Source organism: Gopherus flavomarginatus, chromosome 1, assembly GCF_025201925.1.
Source record: "Gopherus flavomarginatus isolate rGopFla2 chromosome 1, rGopFla2.mat.asm, whole genome shotgun sequence".
Lineage (NCBI taxonomy): Eukaryota > Metazoa > Chordata > Testudines > Testudinidae > Gopherus > Gopherus flavomarginatus.
Genome location: NC_066617.1, coordinates 360,089,713 through 360,115,980, shown reverse-complemented (window position 1 = coordinate 360,115,980; position 26,268 = coordinate 360,089,713). Strand labels below are relative to the sequence as shown.

Here is a 26,268-nt window from a genome sequence, read left to right as displayed (position 1 = left end):
TTTTTCCTCCTTGGTATCCTGCTGTTAATTGATTTATCTCATTAGACTGACCTCACACTTGGTAGAGCAACCCACATCCTTTCATGTATTTATACCACTCCTGTATTTTTCACTTCATGCATCTGATGAAGTGGGTTCCCATGAAAGCTTATGCCCAAATAAATTTGTTAGTCTCTAAGGTGCCACAAGGACTCTTAGTTTTTCTAAAAAAGCAGTCCTTTCGGCATATAAGACTGTCTTCCAGATCAACAAATCAAACATGTCTTAACCAAAGAAGACATTTTTACTTTGGGAATTTATACTATTGCAAGAAAATGATCAGATTAGAAGTGATTCTGAGGACAGTGTGTGTGAAAAAGGAATTAGAAAATATTCTGATAAATTACCAGTACGTTATCCCATACAAATTTAGGATTTTCCAGATTTCCAGACAAATGAATACACAGGAGAACGTACAGGGCCAGATTTTCAGAATTCTGCATGTACTTTTTCCATGAGCAAATGTGTGTTTATTTGTGTGCCTAAATTGTGCATGCAGTTGTAGTGACTGCACATACAGTTGAGGGAACTGCATGCACAAATGGCTAGGGTAGGAATTAGACAGGATGCAATCACTTGATTTGGAATTTGGCGAAAGCACTGTCATTAACACATCTAATCCTGCAAAAAATGCCATGGAATCTTGATACAATAAGTGGTCGGAGCTCTTGTTTTACATTTCATCTGAAAGTAGAGCATCCCCTAACAGTGTTGCTTTTGATTCAAGGCCACTTAACTGAAAGGGCATTGATATACTAATGATTCAGAAGAAAAATATATAATAAATCACCAACCACTTCTATCAATGCCTTCCTAACTCTTAGTGTCCCCCCATCCAATTTCCTTGAGAAGTTTTTGAGACATCAAATATATTTTTTCTACAGAATGGTTTGTTCTATTCCATCAAAAATGCTTCTTAAAATTCTCCTAATAATCATTCTAATTCTTTCTCGGCCTTATTTTCCAAAAAGTGACTGGAAGAAATAGTTTCTGGCCAGCCTTAGTACTGAAATGAATAGCCTTCTTATCATGGGGATTTTGTGAGCTTAGATCTTACATGAACACAAGACTCATAAGCTTGTTAAGTATTTACATACCCTGCCTGATTGCAAGGTGACTATTCTGAAAACATTGTTGCCGTTGCAGTATATTGGATTCACATGAGCAGGACTGAGTATTTGTTGATGGAGTTATGAGTGCTGCATATCTGGGTATTTGCTGCAGTTACAGAAATTTTGTCTAAAGAGTCCTTTCATGATAAAAACAGATCAAGGACTATTCCTTCTCTTGGTATTGTCTCCCTCCTTAATTTAGGTAACTCTAGAATCATCAAATGTGCACAAATAGACAATATTATTGGTAGAAAATTTCAAATTACAATTTGCTAAGTCTTTAGCCAATTACAAAGGAGCTGATGTAATGCTCAGTGCACAGCTGAGATTTTCAACATTGTATTACCCTTATTATTAATAATTTAAGTGCCTTCAGAGTGGCTGGTACTATATAAAACATAAGGGAAGCCACAGTCCCTGCCCAAAGGAGTTTATAAATTCTATGATGAAATATATTCAGAATATGCTATTATTATTTGCAGGCCACATACAATCTACAAATCCACATTAAACTATGTAAAGCTCACACTTAAGCTATCAAAAGCAACGAAATCCCATACTTAGTTCACTGTGTAATACCTAGGTATTACAACACATATGGCACAGTAGGTGCTGACTGTTTTGGAGCCTCTGGTAATAAATTTCTTGTCACAATGAGTTGGAAAAGGGCAAAATTCTGATCTGAACTATGAATTGGGTAGGATCAGCTGATGATAGGGTCAGCTCTTCAACTGATATAAATTGCATAACTCCATGAACTTCAGTGGAGTTATGTTGATCTACTTTAGCTGAGGATCTGGTCCATTTTCTTTATTATGTGGACACAGGATTTGTTGTTGTTGGCTGTGTCTTAATTTTCTTTCAGAGGGAGAATTTTAGTTTTTAAGGGTTAAATTGTTGAATAGTTCTCCCAGTCTCTGTTTAACTGTAACGGAACTCCTTCATCATCTACGTATTGCGTTAGCTGCTGTAAGAAAACACCTCATACCTGAACCTTTCCAAACAACACCAGTAATTCAAGAAAAAAGAATGAGACGTACTTGTGGCACCTTAGAGACTAACAAATTTATTTGGGAATAAGCTTTTGTGGGCTAAAACCCCCACGAAAGCTTATGCCCAAATACATTTGTTAGTCTCTAAGGTGCCACAAGTACGCCTCGTTCTTTTTGCTGATACAGACTAACACAGCTACCACTCTGAAACCTGTCACAAAGTAATTCAAGAGTATTTTGAGATTCTCATATCTTGACATACAGTGAAAAAACTTGTTTTGTTAAATAACAAAAAATAAAAAGCAGACCGCACCATCATTACATCATGCCAGCCTGCTTTTGCCATAGGTTGCTGCCTACAGTACACTAATCTTGAACTTTTCATTGATGCAACACTATAATAAGGTACAGAGCAAAGTCACACAAACAGTGAAGTGAGAGATATGTTATACAAAGAGAAGGTATAAAGGTCAGGGGCACAATCCTTATCTCACTGATGTCAGTGGCAAAACTCCCATAGATTTATGTGCAAACAGGATTTGCCCCAGGATTAGTAACTGCAATGCTTTTTCAGTGCTTTAATCAAATCTTCTGTGACCATGCCATGACAGCTTTTATATTGCTCTTGTGGAGTAAGTTATTACTGAGAGGTGCTAGCTTCTCATTATAAACTCAGTTTCAGCCCACTTCTAACTTCATCAAGCCCAAAACATTCAACCTGAAATTGCATGTACTGCATGAGGGTACTAGTTGGTGTCTGCTACAGACCACCAAATTACACAAGGAACAGGATGATCATCTCTTTATGCACCTATCTATAACGTTTAAGAAAAAAATAGGGGACTTCAGTTTGAGTGACATGCTGGAGGTCTCATGCTGCCGGAACTAAAATATCCTTCGAATTTCTAAATGTTACAGATGACAATTTCCCAACTCAAACAGTGTTGCAGCCAATACAGGGGAATTCTATGTTGGACCTTATCCTAACAGATAAAGAGAGACTGATGACAAAACTAAAAGTTAATGCTAGTTTAGGTACAAGTGATCATGCCTTGATCAGATTTATAATGTACAAGCAGAATGAAGTCCAGACCAGTAATATATATATATATATATTTGTACTTTAATAGAGCCAATTTCACAAAGCTGAAAACAATTATAAGATCAATCAGCTGGGAGGAAGAACTTAATCAGAAAAATATGAATAATAGCGCTAAGGGAACACCTTACTAGATGTCCAAAATGCCACAATCCCATCGTTGAGGAAGAAGACTGTGCTGGTTAAAAAAACAAAAACAAAACTGGTTTATAGGGGAAGTGAAGGCAGCTGTAAAAACAAAACAAAACACAACAAATGGAAGAAAGGGGAAGCTGATAGTAATGGATATAAATCAGAAGGTAAGAATTGTGGAAAATTAATAATGGAAGACAAGGGACACAAGGAGAAATCTAGGGCCAGCAGACTTAAGGATAATAAGAAGGAGATTTAAAAATATATCAAGAACAAAAAGAATTCTGACAATGGTACTGGTCAATTATTAGATGGAAATGGTAGAATTATCAATAATAATGCAAAAAAGGCAGAAGTGTTCAATAAACAGCTACACCTACAATCTGGAATGTGCACTTCTCTCCTTTAGCTAATAAGCAGAATTGGTTTAAGAGTATACAGTGTTGCCAACTCACTCCTATAATTTTACCATGAGTCTTTTGATTTTGGGTATATTTTTAAGGCCCCCAACTTCTGGAATAAAAAGATGGCAAAAGAATCTCAGCTTTCTTTAAAAAAAAAAAAAGTTTCTAGCCTTCATTGTTAAGGAGACAAGCTTTAGAATGCAACCTAAGGGCTCAGAAAGCAGAATGCAAACAAAATGAACCCCAAATGAATTACAGGCAAGTTGCATCTTAGGCGCATTTAACATGCGCAAATTCAGCTTTGCGCGGTTGGCAAAAACAGGGAAAAAAAAGAAAAACAACAATATAAAAACTACATCTGTAGTGTGGGCTATTCCGCCCACCATTCAACTCAATGAGTGTTTCACTATACATGGTTTTCGCTTTACGCGCTAACCATGGAACGGAACCTCCGCGTAAGATGAGACTTGCCTGTATTTTTAAAAATCTCATGATTTTTTGTGCCTGGATTAATGATATTTTAATGCATGAGATTGGCAATACTGGCTGAAAATGTTGAGATATACAGTAGAACTTCAGAGTTACAAACAGTTTGGGAATGGAGGTTGTTTGTAACTCTGAAATGTTCGTAACTCTGAACAAAACATTACGGTTGTTCTTTCAAAAGTTTACAGCTGACCGTTGCCTTAATACAGCTTTGATACTTTACCATGCAGGAGAAAAATGCTGCTTTTAACCATCTTAATTTAAATGAAACAGGCACAGAAACAGTTTCCTTCCCTTGTCAAATTTTTTTTAAAACTTTCCCGTTATTTTTTAGTAGTTTACGTTTAACATAGTGCTGTTCTCTATACTGTATTTGCTTTTTTTTCCCGTCTCTGCTGCTGCCTGATTGTGTACTTCTGGTTCCAAATGAGGTGTGTGGTTGACTAGTCCGTCCCAGGCCATGGTAAGAGCTGCTCAGAGAGCCCAGGCCACTTTGGGGAGCCCCGGACCCTCTGCCTACCCTGGGCAGTGCACCCCTGGGGGGCAGAGACACAGTCTGGGGGCTACTCTCAGGCATCCAGCCCCCTGCCCAGGGGAAGTGGAGGTTTCCAGGGCTCCCCATAGCGACCCAGGCTCTCTAGGCAGCTCTTACCACAGCCCAGCTTTGGTCTGGGTTGGCAGGAGGGTGGGGCTTCAGGGGGAAGAGAAGGAGTAGGGTGGGGCCTCTGGGGAAGAGGGATACAGGGGTAGGGCCCTCGGGTAGGAGTGCTCCTGCATGTTTCCTGTTTTTACCAGCATTGCATGCTGGGAGCAGGTGTTGGGGGCGGGGGTGTGTGTGGCTGTGATAAGCTCTCCGGAGTGCATCCTGGACTGAGGAATCGCAGCGGCCTTTGTCCCACCAAGATGGGCTGCCTCTCCCACTGTGATGTCATTGGCAAGCTACAAAACTCTGGCAGGTACTGCACTTACACAGCCATCCACAGGCTGAGACACATCAAATTGAGTTACATGAATGATCTCCCAGCTACTCATAAAGCAACAACAGAGAGGCTCCAATTCCACCCCAGCTCCCCAGTCCTATATCCCAGAACTGAACCATCTTGCACTGATCAGAAGCCTGATCAGTGTAAGTTCACTAAGTTTGCCCCTCCCTCAATGTGGAGAGGACACACACTAGCCTTTGTAAACTAAGCTGAGATTTCCCAAACACTGCAATCAAAACACATTGTTTTAGATAAAATATAAAAAAGATTTAGTAACTACAGAAACATAGATTTTAAGTGATTATAAGTCACAAGAGTAGAGATCAGCTACTTAAGAATTAAATTCAGTCTTGAGTTCTATAAACTAAACAGGATTTGAATCAAGCAGTGTCTCACCCTGACAGATGGTACGAACGGGTCACAGATCCTCAATACACAGGCTAGAACTCTTTCTTGGCTTGGGACCACCCTCGCTCAGTTCAAAGTCTTTGTCCTCCAGACGTGTTTGCAGGTATTGAGGTGGGGGGGGGGGGGAGGGTGAAGCCAAGTGATGATGTCACTGTTTCTCTTTTTATACCTTTTCCCAGCTGCTAGAAATATTTCTGCTGTTAGGCAGGGGTCGGGCACCCCCCTTGGACAGGCAGTCTCCATTTGCCTATGTGCTCTCTTGAGAAGTCTTTGGGCTAGCCGTTGGGAGAGTGGATTCCCTTTTAATGGGCCAGCAGCATGGGTTGGTGGTGGGCATCTCCCAACCTCACAAGGTATTTCAGAAACTCAGATTGCAAATACTTCATAACTTCACATACAACGAAACTACGTACAATCCAACAGGATATTAATGGTCAGCGGGTCAAGACTTTTAAAATGCTGCCTCACAAGGCAGTGTGGGTGACTGCATTGCATGCTGGGAGCAGGTGATAGGGAGGAGGGTGCACAACATGGCTGCACCCTTGGCAAGACTCCAGGCCAGTCCTAAGCAGGGCCAGGCCAGCCTAAGGAGCTCCTCTGTTGCCATGGTGACTGGCTCCCTCCCCAGACCTTACCCTGAAAAATATTTTTCTTATCTCACGTGATAAAAACACGTTCCCCACGTGATGGGGTACAGCTATCTGTCAATTACAACCATGTTGTCCAATCAGCATCGCCCTCCTCTGCTGTCGTCCGGACCCACCACAAGTACTTCATCCAATCAGGAGGCTGTTGGAGGCATTTACCGTGACAGAGAGGAGGCTTATCTGAAAGCACCGGTGATTGACTTCTGCAGCTCCCAATCGTTGTGCTGCCAGGCCCCCCGGAGTCCCACCTCTTATATCAACGGGCCAATCAGCGGTTGGGTCTCTCCTAGCACTGCGGTAATATGGCTCCTTAGTGAGCGGTCCCGGCTCGGTGCTGCTACCGCCATTAACCCCTTGGTGCTCGGTTGCGGTGAAGGGACCGCGGGGCCGATGCGCAGGCGCCTCTCGCGCTCCCGGGCCGCCGCCCTCCCGTGAGGATGAGCTCGGCCGCCGGCCCCGCCGCGCTGCCCGCGGGCTCCAGCAGCCGGGCCCTGCATGTGGAGCTGCCCTCGCAGCAGGTAGCCGGGGTCCGGGCCGGGGGCGGGGTGGGTGAGGGGCGTCCGGGGTGCTGGCGGGGAAGGGCCTGGCAGTGGTAACGGGGGTGGGGGAGGTGATGGTAGGAGAGTCGCGGGGGGCTGTTGCTGGGGGGCTGAGTGGGGGATGAGAGGGGGTCGGTCTCTCGGCTGGGGGGGGCCATGGGGGCCGGTGACTGTGCTGGGGGGGTGTTAGGGGTAGTGAGCGGGGGACGAGAGAGGGCCGGTCTCTTGGCTGGGGGGGGCCATGGGGGCCGGTGACTGTGCTGGGGGGGTGTTAGGGGTAGTGAGCGGGGGACGAGAGAGGGCCGGTCTCTTGGCTGGGGGGGGCCATGGGGGCCGGTGACTGTGCTGGGGGGTGTTAGGGGTAGTGAGCGGGGGACGAGAGGGGGCTGGTCTCTGGGCTTGCGGGGTGGTGGCTGTGCTGGGGGGTACTAGAGGTAGTGAGCGGGGGGCGAGAGAGGGCCGGTCTCTTGGCTGGGAGGGGCCATGGGGGCCGGTGACTGTGCTGGGGGGGTGTTAGGGGTAGTGAGCGGGGGACGAGAGAGGGTCGGTCTCTTGGCTGGGGGGGGCCATGGGGGCCGGTGATTGTGCTGGGGGGGGTGTTAGGGGTAGTGAGTGGGGGACGAGAGGGGGCCGGTCGCTGGGCTTGGCGGGGTGGTGGCCGTGCTGTGGGGGGAGGGTGCTAGAGGTTGTGAGTGGGGGACGAGAGGGGGCCGGTCGCTGGGCTTGGGTGGGGGGTGGCTGTGCTGGTGGGGTGATGGGGTAGTGAATGGGTGCTAGAGGTGGGCATTCCCCAAGGGATTGGTACGCAGGGCAAATGCTGGTGAGGGAGGTATGCAGAAAGGTCCTTGGGGTACATGGGGAGGGGAAAAGAAAGACAAATCCCTAGGGCACTGAGCGGGGTAGGGTGGATTCACTGGGCTTCATAGGTGGCAACATGCGAACAGTTGTTTTTCTGAAGGTGTGTATGGCGTTGCAGCATCTAACTATCTTTTCTGTTTCCAAATCCCTCAAGTTAAGTTGTTTTATGCTTTTTGCAGTGATTGGACAAATATTGTTTTAATGTAACTGGGGAAAGAAAAAATCTCTTTCTGGAGTGTCTGTTGGTAAAAATGGTTCCATTGCTGCCGTTTAAGAAACTAAGACAAGACTCTGCCCACCTCCTACTCTCTCCTTCTGATTACCCCATCTTTCTTGTTTATTGGTTTGGCTGTTGGCTTACTGGGTGAGCCTTTTAATCTTGGAGAATGTGTTTAAAACAAGGTTAAGTGAGAAACCCTTACTTTTCTGTTATAATCATATAAATGTTTAGCAGTGTGTATTTAATAAAGCTCCTGCTTTTCTCTCACAAATACAGATTCTTGTAGCTCATTTATTTAAGAATAACTCAAGGCCTGGTCCACATTTAAAAAAACTAGTTCCACCTAGATACGTCTCTCAGGGATGTGAAAAAATTCACTTGCTGAGTGCTGTAGTTAAGTCGGCATAACCCCTGGTGTAGGTGTAGCTAGGCTGAAGGAAGAATTCTTCTATTGATGGAACTAGTGCCTCTTAGGGCATGTCTGCGCTACCGGGGGTCAATTTAGCGTGTCTAGACCCGCTAAATTGACCACAGATCGCTCTCCTGTCGACTCCGGCATGCCACCGAAGCAAGAAGTGTAAGGTAAGTCAACAGGAGAGTTTCTCTGTTGACCCAGCACAGTGTAGACACCGCAGTAAGTCAGCCTAAGCTACATTGACTCCAGCTACGTTATTCACATAGCTGTAATTGCATAACTTAGGTCTACTTAACCCTGTAGTGTAGGCCTGCCCCCAGAGAGGTGGATTAATGACATCAGTGGAGAAAAACCTCCTTCTCTTTGCCTGAGGAAGTGTTTATGCTATAGTCACACAGCTGCAGTGGCTGTACTGTGGACATACCCAGTGGCTCAGAATGTGAGTTGGAGTAGTATAATGTTAGAAGTCAAACTTCAAAACTCTTACCTTTGTCAGTGTGTATAATTAGCAACTGAGATTAATTTTTTTTTCTTTGAAGCCCTGTCAAACAAGACTTGAATCTGCATCCTCAGAATTGGATGTGTTACTTTTGCTGCAGTTGTCACTAACAGCTAAAGAACGGAAGGGAACTACATTTCTTAGTTCTATGAGCCTGTAAATAAGTACCTAAGCATGATTCAGAGAATGTCAATAGACATCAAAATCAGCTGAAGAGAAAACGCTCCATTGTAAAACTGCTCCCTGCCAGAAGATCTGGAAGAGACCTAATAAAAAGAGATTGATGCTCTTATGTGATGGTTAATATTAGAAGGATTAGAGTAGCATCTATGAGCCTGCGGGCCTGTTGTGCTAGGCATTATACAAACACATAAAAGCCATGGTCTGAAGAGCCTACATTCTAAACACACAGGAATTCTGTGACAGAGCTTGGAATTGAAGCCAAGGCTGCTGAATACTAGTCCAGTGCCTTAACCTTAAGACCAGCCTTCCATCCCCACCATAGTATCTGGCCTTGATGCCCGTGGTTTAGACTGAGATGTAAAATGTTTTTCATATGTGGGCAATAACACTCTTCACATGTCTCCTTCCTTCCCCCCCCTTAAAAAGTACTAATCATGATAGTAGTCAACACTGGTAAAAGCTTTGAGCCCGTACTGTGTTTTTGGCACATAGGTAAAGAAGCAGTCAATTTTGCTTTTGTTGTATAGCTGAAATTTAAATCTAGACAAAAATACAGATACTTATATTTTTAAACCCTTTTCATTTCTCTGTTAATGAGAAATAATATGAAAGTCATTCTGACTTCATAGCTGCATCTTATTCTAATGTTTGTATAACTTTAAAAATCGGAGTGCAATCCCACATAACTCAGGCAAATAATTTTCTACTGCTAGCACAGAGCGCGAGCACACACTTACTGATTCATGTTCCAGTACTCGGTGCCGTATTAGAACAGTCAGTGCCATATTTGAACAGTGCAAACCAGAGAAATGGTGACCTGAGTTCAAAGCTGTTTATCCCAGCAAAGAAAAAAATGCTTAAATTGTTGCATATACAAAATTTTGTATATGCACGTGTAGTGTTTGCACTATTTGAGGATGTAACTAAACTACAATTTTGTCAAAATGTCAGCTTCTCTTCTTTGGCTAAAGAACAGGATCAGTGAACCTAAAAGCTGTAGACACTGACATACTTCCTCATCTGAAAAATTACTTTTTGAAAGAAAGTGATCCATTGAGTTGTCTTCATCTAGTGGCTGAATGCTTCATCATGCATGGATCAGCTAGCTGGGGTCAAAAGGACTGTAAGAGATCTCTCTAGTCTTGGTACATAAGAGCTTAAAACAAGCTTTCTAGTCCTTATTCCTTCAGACAGCCTATGACAGACTTCTAGGCTTTCAGTAGTTCAGCTGGAAGGAGATGAACAAAAATGCAGTCTTAAAATTGGGAGCCAGTCACGCTGCTGTCAAGTAGTTTATTGAAAGTTGCTGTACTAATTACTGATTCTTGATCAAAAGAAATGTAATGTGTAGTTATTTAGAGAGAGGAATGCCGCTTTTCATGGTTTTATCTAGCCTGTGGCCCATTTCTGCTCCGGTTGAAATTGCTAAGAATTCTGCCATTGATTTCAGTATGAGGAGGTTTGGAGATCTTAATGAACTGTGGTGGAGAAGATAATTGAAGGCCCACAAATTTTGTCTCTAGTCAATTTTCTTGTTATGTAAACAGCTTAACTTGTAATAAATGTCTCATGTATATAAAAATGAGATGCAATCAACTTAAATATCATACTTTTTGAATTTTGAATAACAGCTTACTGTAGTAATTTTCCTGTAGTTTTTCAGCTTTATATTATGTGTTGATGTATTCACTATAGTTCATTTTATGTTTGTGTGGGCCTTTCTAAAAATTTTCTGTCCCCTATCTGAAGGTCATTGCATAGAGTTTCTTTACGTTGTTCTGGGGACCATTGATTAGAGATGTCTCTCTAATTCTGTAGTTGTCTCATGATCATTTTTAGAGACTTGCAGTGAACTCTGAAAACAACCACAATAAATGGTCTTCAGGAGGGTTGGGGTAAAGAGTATATTCTTAAATTACAACCGTACATATAAATCAGTATCCTGAAGTTCTTGCCAGGGATTGGGGCTCTCTGTCTCCTCTTTGAATAGTGAATTTCTGGTGAGTAGGAGATATGATTCTTTTTTTGTAAAACAGTAGAAGGATTCAGAAGATCTTTAATGTCCATAAAAGCACAACTCCTGTCTACTCTGAAGTTTTATGTGAAAGACCCCAGGACAGTAAGCTACGTATTATGTAAGCTGCCTCTTAGAAATGAGGGATGAATTGATCCTTTTGGGATTTAGCTCTCATTCCAAGGTGTCTAAGTATATTAAATTTAAAGTTTAGACTACTAAACCATTCCCCTGGATCTTGGATTCAAACAAACCTTAACAAGTTAACATAACTTTTATAAAGCTTTGGCTGGAATTCCAGCCCAATGAGTCTATTTTGCTGAGCTGTGGGTTCCCTCAGCGGCCCTGTAAGTCCAAATACTTGGCCAGATTTCTGGACTCTAAGAGTAAAATACTAAAAAGTGCTAGGCACTTGACAAAAAATCAGATGCAATCCCTAACTTGAAGGGCATACAGTCTGAAGTCAGACATGACTTAAATGGATACAAGAACAAATTATATTTTAGCAAGGGTTAATTCCACACTCTCCCTTAAGGCATATACATAACTTTTCTCTTGTAAGCAGTGTGGCAGAATCAAGACTTTTAGCATGGATATGAAGAGAGGTTGCTGGCTTGGTGAATGTCCCTTCTGCTTGAAACAAAAACACAGTCTGGAGATGGAGTAGAAGCAGCTTTTGTCCAAATTTGAGAACAAGTATATGTGAGACACTAGCTCTATTAACTACAAAGGAATGGCGAGGAGAATCTTTCTGTTACGTTATATAATTTTATTAATCAGTAGTTAAAAAATTACTCCATATTTTTTAACTTTCCTACTAGTTATAGGCCACGGATAGCTTTTTGTATAAAAGAGGAAGTGAAGTGTTAAACAACACTAGAGGGGGAAATGGAATGGCTGAAAGGAGACATTTAGTATTTAATTGAGGTTTTCACTTGTCTTGGGCCTGGTATTATTGCAGTAAGAGGTATGATTTTTTTTCTGCCCTCCTCCCTCCAATGGTTGTAGTAGTAAAATCCCTAGTATGGACACAGTTAAACCGTTAAAGGTGCCTTATATTGGTACTTACTCCCCTTTCTCTTGGGAACAACTACACTAGTAGATGGCACCTTTGTAACAAAAGAACTGCATCCACACTAGGACATTATATATCTCTAATTGTAGCTAAAGCAGTACTACTTAATCTATAGATAAGGCTTTAAAACTGTTACAATTTGGGACTAGATTCTTGCTGTATACACAGCAGTGTGCAGTTCTCAATTTTGTTGTTCTTCTACTCCCCTAATCTATTCCTAAGGAGGGTATAGACTGGATGCTTAGCATTGAAATATGATACATAGCTTAGTACTAGCTGCTAGTATCTTCTAATGATACAAGTGGTTTGTTGTCTTGATGCTTTCACAGAGTTGCACACGAGCTTTTTTAAATTACAAGCTAATTATAGTCCGTATATTAGCTACTAAGAAGGAAACTAGGTGATAAACTCCTGTCAGGTCGTCTTTGTCAGCTGTACCCTTGCTTTGTGTCATGACAGCATTTTATCTTTACGCATTTATTAGTAATAACTATCTAGCCATGCGCACCCTTTAAAAGCATACATAATGTAGTGCATACAGGCTGTTTGTGTGAAATCAGGTGGCTCTTACTAAGACTGAAACTGCCTTTCTTTGATCTGTTGATGCAAGCTTGGTATCACAATGAAGTGCATCTATTTACACTTTAAAAGTCTTCCATCTGAGATCTTAAAGTGTTTTAAAGGCATTCATAAACCTGTCAACACCATCCTGTGAAGTAGAGAAATATTGCAGGTTGGCTGTGGATGAGACAAACGTACACACAGAGATGAACTGACTTTCTCAAGCTTGTGGCAGAGTTGGGACGGGAACCCAGGTTCTTCAATTTGGTCCCATTTCCTAAGCACTAGTATACTTGCCCCATTGTAGCAGAGAACCAAGTTCCTTTTTTGGGCCCTCATCTTGTAAAAGGTAAGCCTTTCATATGGGCAAAATGAAAGGAAATTCTTTCAAAACTATATACTTTAAGTTTTTCTTGTTGTGGAACTAGAGAAATAATTATGCCTATCTTTCCTATTTTCATAAGATTGGGAGGGCAGAATTGATCTGGCTGAGTGCAGGGTTGGGGGCAGATATTATTTAACTTATGGTTGCATTCTTCAGATATCTGCTGTATGTTGGTCAGTCTGCCTGGTAAGTTCACCTCATCTATCACTTCTCATGTAGAATTGTTTTGGGCCCTTATCATTGCGGTGTCTACATGATAAATATAGCTGTTGGAGTGATAAGGGGAAGGAAGTCAATTGTTTGCTTTATCTTTGTTTCTTTAATTTATTGTAAGTAGTTTTTGTTTTCTGAGCATTTGCTCTTGTCCTTTCCACTCCCAATTCATGTAGAGGATGTAATGCTTTATATTTTGAGTCTCTAACTTGTTACATCTAACCCATTAATTTGGGTCTTTAGGATAATAAAATTCAATGGTTTTCACTGCTCATGATGTCTGAAGATCTCCCTATTTCATTTTAACTGTTCACATGCTACTATTTGCACACATTTTAGCCTATTTTATGTGAATGGAATGTCTATGGATCAGTTAGGTTTACTAGATTGATATAAACATTAATATTTTGGATGGTATATATGTAAACTGATGGGGTAGAGGGAAATGCAAATAAATGCTCTGGGATCATATCAACAGGTAGATGTGAATTTTAGTTATGGTCTTGTCTGACTCATTAGTTCTGCACTCTGTTAAAAGGTAGTGTGTGGATTTGGAAGTCATAATTTCTTTATTTCACATAATTATTTGCTATTGCCGAGCAATTCCCCGCTGCAGTCATCAGTGTTCTGAGACAGAAAACTGTCTGTTTTATGCTTGAAAAGAGCGTAATTGTGAATTCAAGTATTTTACAAGGAAAGACCCTGGTGGACAACAGACTTTGGGTACCTTTTGAGGGAAGGAAGGAAGGATGGTATGTTAAAAAGGCCAAGGGCTTGTCTACATCAGAAAGTTGCAGCGCTGGTGAGGGAGTTACAGCGCTGCAACTTAGGAGGTGTACACATCTGCAGGGCACCACCAGCGCTGCAACTCCCTGTTTGCAGCGCTGGCCGTACTCCCGTTTTGTCTCGGGTGTAGAGGATCCAGCGCTGGTGATCCAGCGCTGGTAATCAAATATAGACACTTACCAGCGCTTTTCTTGACCTCCGTGGAATAAGCAGGTATCCCAGCATACCTGAGGAAGCCTCTGGTAATCAAGCTGGTCTCCTTCCCCGGTTTGCTCTCGCGTTCCCCGAACCCTGAGCAAGCAGGTCTCCTTCCCTGCGGTTTGCTGGGTGGTTCCGGGAACGCGAGAGCAAACCGGGAAAGGAGACCAGCTTCGCCGCGGTTTGCTCTCGCGTTCCCCGAACCCCGAGCAAGCAGGTCTCCTTCCCTGCGGTTTGCAGGGTGGTTCCGGGAAACGCGAGAGCAAACCGCGGCGAAGCTGGTCTCCTTTCTCGGTTTGCTCTCGCGTTCCCCGAACCCCGAGCAAGCAGGTCTCCTTCCCTGCGGTTTGCAGGGTGGTTCGGGAACGCGAGAGCAAACCGGGAAAGGAGACCAGCTTCGCCGCGGTTTGCTCTCGCGTTCCCCGAACCACCCTGCAAACCGCAGGGAAGGAGACCTGCTTGCTCGGGGTTCGGGGAACGAGAGAGCAAACCGGGAAAGGAGACCAGCTTCGCCGCGGTTTGCTCTCGCGTTCCCCGAACCTCCCTTGAAGCCGCCCAACAGCGCTGCAGTGTGGCCACATCTAACACCACTTGCAGCGCTGGTTGCTGTAAGTGTGGCCACTCTGCAGCGCTGGCCCTATACAGCTGTACTAATACAGCTGTAACAACCAGCGCTGCAAAATTTTAAATGTAGACATGGCCCAAAGCAAAAAACGAGTGTTGTACTGACCACCTATGAGGCGGTAACTAGTCCTTGTTGGCTTTGAAAATCAGTATTACAGTTCTCTATCGGCGTTAGGATTTACATCATCTACTATAGACCAAAAGGTTGGTTGTTTTGACGTTAACAAATAGAAGATTTAAGTACCTTTCTTCAGTTTAATCACATGTCACTTGGGAAGGAGTTTAAGCTAAACCAAAAAAAAAATCATACCAAAATAAGTGTCCGCACAGAGATTATACCTGTATAATCTTCCTGCATAGATAAGGGCTTTTAAACTAAAGCTGCTAACTTAAATGTATAAATCTTGGACTCATCTTTAAGCTTTACCCTGTTACCTGTCCCATAACACAACCCATCATTTAGAGTTCTCATAACTACCAGATGATTTGAAGCAGTTGTACTTGCTGTGGTGAGACCTGCTGGGTTGAATTATTCAATCCTGACCACTCTCTCAGTTCCATCTCTCCTCACTTTTAAGAGACACCTTGAGATTTTATTTCATAATTCACTTCTGAATCCTGTGCCCTGTTTTTTTTTTTAACCTCATTTTCCTAAACCAATACCCCTCACCTTTGACTTTATATGTAAATTTTGTTACTATGTTTTACTGACAGGGGATGCTTTACAATTCCTTTAAAACTATGAGTGCTGACCATGCATACTATGGTTTAGTGTGTGAAACTGTTTTCATTATAATCCTGTTTGTCCATAGTTTTCCAGAACTTTCCTATTTTGGGCTGAAAGTTTTCATGTTTAGGCCATGTCCAAAGGTGACTGTGTGGGAAAAAATGTGCAAAATCCTTCCAACTGTTTTGGAGTTGAGGTAAGAATGCAAACAGTTAACTAATGTGCATATTGATATATTAAACAGCTATAGTAGGTGTGGCTGAAGTTCCAAACTTCACAAATTAACCCTGCAACAAGAACGTTTAGCTAGTTAATCAGATCACTTAATACTTGTAGTAATTTGGCACCTATGTTTTCTGTAGCCATAGAATGGGTCTCAAATTATTGTAGCCCTTAGGATGCCAAAGAAAGCCTTTTAAATCTGAACCAAATGCAACATCTTCACATTTACAGACTACCTTAAGTAGATGAGAGGTACACACTGCCCCTATTCATGACAATGACAACATTGTGAAGGAGGTCACTGTTAACCATTTTAGCAGAAACAGCCAGTTAATAAGCTTATTCCACAATCCCAAGTGGCCTCCCACAACCTCCTGTGTGTCAAGAGCACTAGCTGTCCCTTATGCAGATGCCAAAACCTCCAGCTTCCCCACAATCCCTTCAATGCACTTGTATGTTATCAAAATATTTGCAGCCTTCTGAAGATTGAATATTTATTAGTCAACTTATTGGACTGCTATTTAACTTTTAATATTGTACTGATTCCCCAGCTTGCCACAATGTACGGAAGGCCTTAATTATAATCAGTGCCTAGTTTAAATAGAGCAAATTGGGAACACAGATGTTGTTCACATTTTTAGTTACTGAATCCCAGTGACACAGCTGATCATGAAATTTTAAACACAACTGTGGACTGTCAAGAGCAGGACCATTTGAGCAGAGATCCTGAAGGACATCCTGGTTAACCAGTCATGTACCAAAGGTATTCTTGTGGGGTTGTCACCCCTTCTCTCCAATATGCAATAGAAGAACCTGGAGAAGACAGCAAATCTGATGGAACTGCAGCCCCATCAGCATGCTCACAAGCACTTCTACATCTCCTTTCCAACTGAACCCAGAGAGCACGGTATCTTGGCTTTCCCAAGCTGCGGATCAAAAACGAATTTGAGATCAATTTGGCCAAGGCTTAACCCTGGTAAGGTGAAAGTGATAATGCAGAGGTTGGCAACCGCTGGCAACCTTTGGCACGTGGTCCATCAGGGTAATCTGCTGACGAGCCAACGATATTTTGTTTACATTGACCGTCTGCAGGCACAGCCCCCTGCAGCTCCCAGTGGCTGTGGTTTGCCGTTCCCGGCCAATGGGAGCTGCTGGAAATGGTAGCCTCGCTTCCCGCAGCTCCCACTGGCTGGGAACAGTGAACCACGGACACTGGCAGCTGTGGGGAGCCATGCATGTGGAATGGTCAACATAAAGAAAATGTCTCAGCCCACCAGCTGACTACCCTGATGGGCCGCGTGGCAAGGTCGCCAACTCCTGTAATAATGGATGGCTAAAAGGAAAAAAGACTGTATTACAAGGATGGTGCCAGTAACAATGAAAAAACCCTAAAAGTTGTTTCCAGTTCTACAGGTATTACTGGTTCCAACAGTATTTTCAGTTTTGTGTGTACAAAATATCACTAGAATAGATACTTTCAAAATTCTTTAGTTTATAAATAGACCCACCACAGCACATAAAGGGTCTGCTAATCCTTCTTACAGGTATACAGTCTCATTAAAATGTGGCACACATCCTTAACCTTGCATAAGCTACAGAGCAACCTTAACTCTGCAATTTTTAAATTGATCCTTTAGCCATGCAACTTTAATGTTTTTATTTAAAGATGAAAGCAACTTCAGCGTCCAAGACTTGCAAATTCTTTTGTAAGCTAGGAGAATTCTCAATAATGCGTATGAATTCCATAACTTGGAGCTATGTGGCTAGAGACCACTGAAAGACTCTGACTCGCACACTTTAAGGAGGTACATGGAATGAAGGACCTCTTCTGCAGGACTTATGAGTAAGGTGCCTTGTTTGTCATGGATTCTGTGACTTTCTGTAACTTCTGGAGCAGTCACACTTTGTCTGATCCTGGGAAAATCACTACACCTACTGGTACCTGAATTTACCTGCTTGCAGTTTGGAACTAGATTCCTTCCCCTTTACGCTTAAGGCTCAGAATGTTCTTGTGAGCTTGGGGTATTGCCAAGTCATTTGAGATCATCTAATGAAAGTGCAAAACATCAACAGGAACATTGATGAAAATATTTTTTTTCTATGCCTTGTGTTAAGCTTCCTTGTTTATGGCTTCCATGATAATACTGGAAAGACTTTAATGGTAGAACTAACAAATAACTCATCAGAATTTGAAGGAGAATTGAGCACTTTATAAACAAAAAACCAAAATCTGACTTTTGAAAGAATCTCATCAGTAATGCACCCTTGGATTCATTAGGAGCTTCTAGAAGTTAACAATATTATAACTGCAGAACTAGGCGGCAAAACTTGGTGGAATGACTTTTATGCTTATCATTTTTGATGGCTGTCAGAACTTCAACAAGATTCTGTAAAGCTCTTTGGAATACTTGAAGTATGAAGATAGGACATAATGTTGTAATTAAGGATTTCTAATACACAGTTCAGGGTTTGTATTTTTTTTATGAGTGGGTTTTGTGTGATGTGGCCACTTGTTGTGAAGGAAATAGAGAGCTAACTTGCTTCAGACTGATTGCCATTTGGTAGCTTTGGTGATCTATCAACTTACTGCTAACCAGAGCTAGAGTTGAACCAAATGATTGGAAGTCCATGTCTGACTTTTAATTTCCCCATCTAACTAGTTCCTTGCAAAGTGCAGTGGACTAGGACAAATACAGTACTCAAAATAACTTTTCCAAGTATTATGTTTTTCACATAAAAGGTCACAAAAGCTTGGAGTAGGCTACTAAAATTTGCACTTCAGCCCATTATGCTGAAATTCTAATAATCAGAGATCTACTATCTATACCATCATCTGCAATATGCCGTGGAGGCTAAGATGTGCCTTTTGTCGCTTATTAAAGGAACAGATCGGTTGGAATAATGTTTTTATACATAGAAAACGATAGCATTGACATTTCAAAAAGAATCACCGTAAACTAGAATAACTTCTTGTAAGAAGACTGTTATTGGAATGACTCATGCCTTGTGTTTCAAATCCTGTCCCCCCTATAGTTCTGACAGTAGTCTGTCAGTTGATAATGGTGGCGTGCATAGCCTCTAGGAACTCTACATATGCATCTCTTTATTGAATTTATATAAAAAGAAAATTGATCTGATTGTAAACGTAGCTGGCCTATGTTTAATCATGTGACTGTTGCTATTTCCATAGCCTTCCTTCCATACTCATTGTCATAGATTGTGAGCTCTCTGGAATAGGGACAGATGTATTTCCTTGTATAGCACCTAGTTCAATTGGACTGTAGTTCTGATAGAGGCTTTTAGATACTACTGTAAAACAGAAGGGAATAGATGCCAGATATAAGTTCAGATTCACCCAGATTTTTTTTAATTGTGTTGGAGGGAATGATACGAGTTTTTTATAAATATCCTGTTGATATTCTGGCAGTCCCTTTTTTGCTAGCAATATTGCTAAAACATTTACTTTGCCACAGACTTCAGGTTGAGAAACCATTATCCAACTTAATCATGTAAAACTGATTACTCAGGAAAATATTGAACAAAATTTTTAAAGCCAAGATGAAAAATAGGATTATTCATTCCTCTTTGCTCATTGTTTGATTTAAAGGTTCTGTCAGCTCTTTTTCATGGTACTTAAGCTATTGTTTTCAACTGTTTTTAGACTTCAGAGGGATTCTGTTTAAAACAAATCTTTAGTCTTTTTTTTAAAATGTGAAAGCACAATGCTTAGTTACAGTAAAACTATTCATGCGCGCAGAACTGCTTGTGTGGCATTTATACATGTTCATTTTGTAGTAGAAGGTTAGATGTAAGCTATGTAAATAGTTAACAAAACTTGCAAAAAAAAAAAAAAAAGTCTGAGCTAACAAGTGGTCATCCTCCTAAATAGTGCTTATTCTCCTGCAGTGGACCCTTTTTTTTTTTTTTTTTTTTTTTTTCCTTTGGCTGTCTCTAAGCAGGGTCCCCTAGCAAAGTGGTTTTCAACCTTTTTTCATTTGTGGACCCCTTTGGAAATTTCATATGGAGGTGCAGATCCCATTGGAAATCGATACGTCTGTGTATATAGTTGAATTCTGTTCCGTTTTCAGTTTGTCTTTCGCAGACCCCTTAGACGTAGTCCGTGGACCCCTTAGGTCTGCAGACCTCAGGTTGAGAACCACTGCCCTAGATTAACAAGAGGGACAGTGACTCTACTGATAAAATTATCAGCTGGTGGAAATAGTCCTGCTGTTTTGGAAAACTCCCATCATGCACCCAAGCCAGCACATCCTATGTTAGTGTCCATAAGCCTGCTTCTCTGGTTGACTAGGGCCTGAGTAGTGACCTTTTCGGTGTATGTGCCCATAGTTTACCCACCGCAAGGAGCACATGAGTCCCGTGGATGGCCCTGGTGCATTTTGGACAGCCTGTATTCTTAAAACCAGCATTTATTTCAGGGACATAGTTAATGCACACCACCTTTTGGTGAAGCACTCAGGACTGTGATTTAAAAACCTCATTACCACAACCTCAACAGTGCACTTGCAACACCAAATTGGTTAGCTACAGATGTGTAATAGTCTGGGGTAGACAGTTTATGGATGTCTATGGCAATCTGTTTCTGGGCTGGTACACTTTCCTTTGTGCATATGTCCTGATGCTGGAGGATTTGGACGACAAGCTACTCACAAAGCTCCAGGAATGTCTGCAGCTTTGTGCAAAAGTTCTGGAGCCACTGTTGCATATCCCAAGCTGCATGATGTGATCCCATCAATTTATGCTTGTGACTCTAATCCAAAAGCACTGGTCTACCTATGGGGAATCTGCAGTTACGGCAACAGGCAGGAGGAGCATCAACCGCATGGCATCTGCCAGGTCTGTACCACTTTGTGCAGCACAGTTAAGAGACCGAGGTTCAGCAATTGGAGATCTAGGTTTACCATGCAGTTTGGACACGCAGGCTTGGAAACACAAAGTCCACAGACACAGGTCCTACAGATCTGTTTACAGTGCAGGCGTACTCTGAGTTGTCTGATATTGCTCCATGGATTATTTCTTAATGCTTCTCAGTATCTCCATGTGACAGTTGGGGTCTACTGTTGGTCTTATTGACAGTGGGGAGACCAACTTTTAGCCATCACCATTTTTCTATTAGATGTCACGTCCTCCAGTGTCTGCAGTCAAGGACTTGTAGGTTATTTGTTTAAACTGCTCTGGTGGGAAGTGTATGTTGGAAGAATTAGGACAGCCTTTTGGAAGGCACAATGAGAAATCTAGAATCAAAACTATACAATGGGGATAGAGAAGACTTCTGAAATGTGGTGTGCCGGGGCACAAACCTGATCTTGAATATGCACGCTTGTATACCTTTTTATTGTGTTTAAAAACTGCTAGCTTGAGAGAGCTGAAGTATCAGTTGGTTTGGTGTAAAATGAAAAACTCTTAACTTTGTATTATGATTGCTTGTGAATCACTACAGTTTATTTAAAATCAGAAGCACAGTCTGCTTGTAATACTACCAGTAGCTTCTGTTTCACATACTGCATGAACTGTCCTAGCTTTGATTTTTGGAATAGTAGTTCATAAATATAGGATGACTGATCACTCCATTGACTTTTACTGTAGGTGAGGTATTAAAAGATAAGAAAAAATATATTACACTGTAGTGTGTCAGATTTAACAGTGGTGAGGAGGCCATACAAGTATTGAGGGAGAACTTCCTTTCTCTTTTGTTAATTTTCCCTTCTAAGCTTGTATTTTTGCATGAGACTCAAAGTGAGTGATGGCTTTCCATATATTCTGCAATATTAATATTACGAGCTAAAGACCACTCTCCTCTGGTTCAGATTCATGATATGGCCAGTCTTAGACTAATTAAGAATGTGTTTTCCTGATTCTAAAATTTAGTATTAAATCTCTTATTTGTTGCTGAGAAACTAAAATAAACTGAAAAGTTGTTCCTGTAAAACAGTGCTGTTAAGAAGCTCAGTTTGTGCCTCAGACAGGGCATATGAAATAGGTTGAGAGGATGAGGAACTGTAAAGTGAATCTAGTCAAGAGGAATATTTGTATTTACATAATGAACTACTAGCAAACAGACTCCTTTGAAGTATACTAGGGATCCAGTGAAAAGTTTTACAAGTGTTGAGGATCAAATGGCAGCTGCTTAGAGCTGAAATTGGCACAAAACACTACAGTGTCTGGATTGTAGCCAGTTTTCTTAATGTAAGTGCTGACTTCTTTGACAATTTCTTCATATCTCTTCTAGCTGTACGGTGGCTCAGTGGAATTCTTAAAATGGGGCCATGAAGTGTTTAACTATGTGGAATGTGTTTTGTTTTTGTTTTTTTGTTTTTTTTAACAAAAATGTATGTACTTGGTTAAAATGACTGACTGCTTCTGGGGAAAAGGGTTTTTGACTTGAGTGTGACTGGAGACTGTAAAATTTTGTACATTATGATAAAAATGGCTGTGCGCGAAGGTCAGACTTTTAGAGCTTAGCGTGTTGTGAAAATGAGAAGCTTGGTCACAACTGTGAACTTTGTTTGGACTTGACAGCAAACTATCGGATAACCTTGGCCCAAAATCTAGGATTAAGACTCCAATTTTATTGGAACCTGATACGGTACAGTATTCAAATAGTTCAATGAAATCATTTAAAAAAATCAAGTATATTACTTTAGTGCGAAGGTAACATTTTCTAGAGTACTTGAACCACAAACAACATTGTTTCTCTGACTAGCACTCACTGAAAGTGACCATAAGTGATGCAATCTGTCATTTCATTCAATATGGACAATGGTCAGTCATTTCCTCTTAGCTTGGACAAAATCAGTAAATGCTGAATAGTAACTTTTTTTCATATAAAAAGTTTAGCCAACCCAATGGGAAATTTCTTGAGCCTGGTTCACTAATTATCCGTCATTACAGGGAAGTCTGTCTTCCTCGAATGAGATTAATGTGTCTTTGTTTAAGAATATGGCAATATAGCTTTCACAGTGCAGTTCTGGTTGCCCCATCTCAAAAGAAATGGACAAAGTACAGAGATGGGCAACAAAGATATACAGAAGCTGTTCTATACCCCTAAATAATGAAAGACAAAGACTGGGAATGTTCATCTTGGAAAAGAGATGACTGGGGAGGGGATATGACTAAGGTCTAAAATATCATGAATGGTGTGGAGAAAGTGACTAAGGAAGTGTTATTTACCCCTTCACTTAACACGAGAACCAGGGGTCATCCAATGAAATTAGTATGTAGCAGGTCTAAAACAAACATAAAGAAGTACTTCTTTCCACAATGCACAGTCAATCTTTGGAATTCATTGGATGTTCTGAAGGCCAAAATATACTCGTTCATTAGCCCGTTCCTTTTATAAGCTGACCCCACCAAGATGGTTAGGTTAAAAATAGCAAAAACTGTGACCCTTTCATAAGCCGACCGTATATTTTAGGGGTTGGCAAACTTTGGCTCGTGGCCCGTTAGGGTAAGCAGCTAGTGGGCCTGGATGTTTTGTTTACCTGGAGTGTTCACAGGCACGGAGCCCCAGCCAATGGGAGCTGTGGGAAGTGGCGTGCCACTTCCTGTAGTTCCCATTGGCTGGGAACAGCGAACTGTGGCCACAGGGAACTGAGGGGCTCCATGCCTGCAGATGCTCCAGGTAAACAAACAACAATGTATTAGATATTCAATTAAATGATTCCATAGAGTTTTTAAAATCATCAATTTTTTTTGTGGACCCATTTATAAGCTGACCCCTGCTCTTTGTGTCACTTTTTTACCAAAAAAATTGGCTTATGAACGAGTATATACAGTAAGCTTTTAAAAAAAGAATTAAGTAAATTCATGGAGGATAGGTCCATCAATGTCTATTAGCCAAGTTGGTCAGGGTCAACAACCCCATGCTCTGGGTGTCCCTAAACCACTGGGACTGGATCACAGGTTGGCTCACTCAATAATTGCCATGCTCTGTTCATTCCCCCTGAGGCTTTTAGCACCAGCCACTGTTGGAAGACAGGATGTTGGGCTAGATGGACTGTTGGTCAGACTCAGTATGGCTGTTCTTATGTTTTTATGAATTTGGGCAGCTTTTTTAGCCAATCACATGTCTCTAGTTTGGCTTTTTTGATGACTTTTTTTATTTTACAGCTACTTGTTCTCCTTGTGTTACCAGCAGCATCTTTCCAAAATAGTACAGTTCCTAACTTGGAATCTTTCAGCTTTGTTGCTAGTGGATAAAGAACATTTTGGTGGCATTACTGCATCAGCAGCTGGCAGATGTTAGTAATGCATAAAGCTACATGGGTGGAAGGCAATCACACTATGGTGAGGAACATGGTAGAAAAACCTATATAGAATAAAAGTGGTGCACCAGAGCAGAACTAAGAACAGATTGACTTCTCAGGCAGTCATGGGTGCTTGCTCACTCTCTGAATATTTAGAGCAGAGGTAGGCAAACTACAGCCCTTGGGCCACATCTGGCCCACGGGACTGTCCTGGCTGGAGAGGCTAAGCCCCCAGCCCCGCCTGTCCCCCCCTCCCCCCCATAGTGTATGCTGCCGTCCAGGCAGCGCTCTGGGCAGCGGAGATATGCGCTCCTGCTGAGCAGAGCAGCTGCATCTCTAGCTCTGGCTGGGCAGTGTGGCAGCCAGACATGCTGCTCTGAGTGGCATGGTAAATGGGATGGGCCCGGGGGTTGGATGAGGGGCGGGGGAGATGGGATGGGGTGGATGTTCTGCGGTCAGGGGCTGGGGAACGGGGGGCTGGATAGGCATGGGGCCCCAGGGGGCCCATCATGGGGCAGGGGTGTGGATAGGATTGGGGCAGTCAGGGGACTGGGAGCAGGGGGGTTGGATAGGGGGTGGGGTGCCAAGGGGGCAGTTAGGGGTGGGGGGATCCAGGGAGGGGGGTGGTGGATGGGTCGGGCATTCTGAGGGGGGCAGTTGGGGCAGGAAGTGAGAGGGGTTGGGTGGGGTCAGGCTGTTTGGGGTGGCACAGCCTTCGCTACCTGGCCCTCCGTACAGTTTTGTAACCCCAGTGTGGCCCTTGGGCCAAAAAGTTTGTCCACCCCTGAGTTAGAGGCTGCTAATTACTGTTCATTCCGTCTCCCTACCTGCTATTTTGTACATTTGTCTTCATAGCTAGTTGAACTGTTTTTTCTAGCAAAATGGTAGTCTTTTTTTATTAGAGTACTTTTTTTGAAGTCTAAACAGGCCCTATTAATGGCTTTCTTCTAGAATAAAGCACCTATCCACAAACAAACATAAATTGAATGTACAGTTTTAACTCCTGCTCCTCAATGTCCTTTTTTATTTTTTAGCGGCGGCTTCGTCACCTACGGAATATTGCTGCACGTAACATTGTTAATAGGAATGGTTATCGCCTTCTGGATACCTACTTCACTCTTCATTTGTGTGATAACACTAAGATATGTAAAGGTAAGGGCCTATTGTCAACACTTATCGCGTAACTCCATTTTCCTATACAAACTACACTGATGCGCCTTGTTCAGTTTTTTTGAAGTTCATCCTACCTTGAATTTGTTTCGTTTCCTGGTGACTTGATACCATTAAAATTCATTTGTATTTTCAGATGAGCTAAAGATAAACAATGAAAGCTTCCACATTTTCTCCATTTTCTATCGGCAGATAGACCCAACTATCAGTCTTGCAGCTGTCAAGCTGCGTGAGTTGTCTGCTTAGACTACACCAGTACCACTGGCTGGGCTGCTAGCAAAATAGGTATCCTTATATATAAAGCAGCTAGTTATCTGCACAATGAGGCACTGCCTCTCTCTCTAAATTTGGTCAGATTAGGGCTTCAAGGCTTGGTCTGCTCTGACTCTGAGCAGCTGATGTGCCCTGCACTATTTGCCTAATGCATTGATAGGCAACTGAAAGATCAGGAGCAGGCAGGCTCAGTCAAACTGAACCAACTCTTGAACAAACATTCCATTTCTCCTACATCTGACTTAGCTGCTACTGCATCCCAGGAACAGGCACAATCTATCTTAAATTCTTCCAAGATGCTTATCACCATGGTAACTAAGCTGCAGACAACAGTTGTGGAATACTGAGTCCCTAAACGGCAATGTATGTTTAGTCTTTCCTGTTCCTGGTGAGCATGTTTGAATGTGTTTTTCCCCCATCTATTGCTTCTTGCCTTCTACTTCAAGCTACAAGTGGAGAAATGGGATGACAAAGTGCCATTAGTGAGGGGGGAAAAATTGGTCTTGTTTAGATCTGAACATTGGCAAGCTCAGTTTGATCTTTTTAGGTAAAGTTTGATTCCGTTTCTACTAGAACTAATGCATCAGTTAGTTACCTTTTGCATAGAATATACTTCTAGGACTTGTTTTCAGAACAGTTCCCTTTTAAAAAACAAGTATTTGTACTGTAGCGTAAATATTAACATTGTACCTAAAGGTTGAAAATGGGCTGAATTTCTCTACTCACTTAATTCTTTTCCC

The 26,268-nt window shown here is 42.1% G+C and overlaps 2 protein-coding genes across 5 annotated transcripts in view; both read left to right on the top strand.

Annotated features, from left to right (window-relative positions):
* Positions 1-26,268, top strand: part of DGAT2 (diacylglycerol O-acyltransferase 2) — a 660,465-nt gene that overhangs the window by 62,328 nt on the left and 571,869 nt on the right. The gene's annotated exons all lie outside the window — the stretch shown is intronic.
* The window catches only part of UVRAG (UV radiation resistance associated), a 185,041-nt gene continuing 165,366 nt past the window's right edge, over positions 6,594-26,268 (top strand). For 2 of the 3 annotated variants that reach the window (XM_050930437.1, XM_050930420.1), the window contains exons 1-2: positions 6,594-6,820; positions 25,120-25,237. In XM_050930437.1, the coding sequence (XP_050786394.1) occupies positions 6,740-6,820; positions 25,120-25,237 (199 nt within the window). In that variant the 5' untranslated portion in view covers positions 6,594-6,739. The remainder of the gene's footprint in view (positions 6,821-25,119; positions 25,238-26,268) is intronic. The other variant, XM_050930426.1, reaches the window with a different exon arrangement.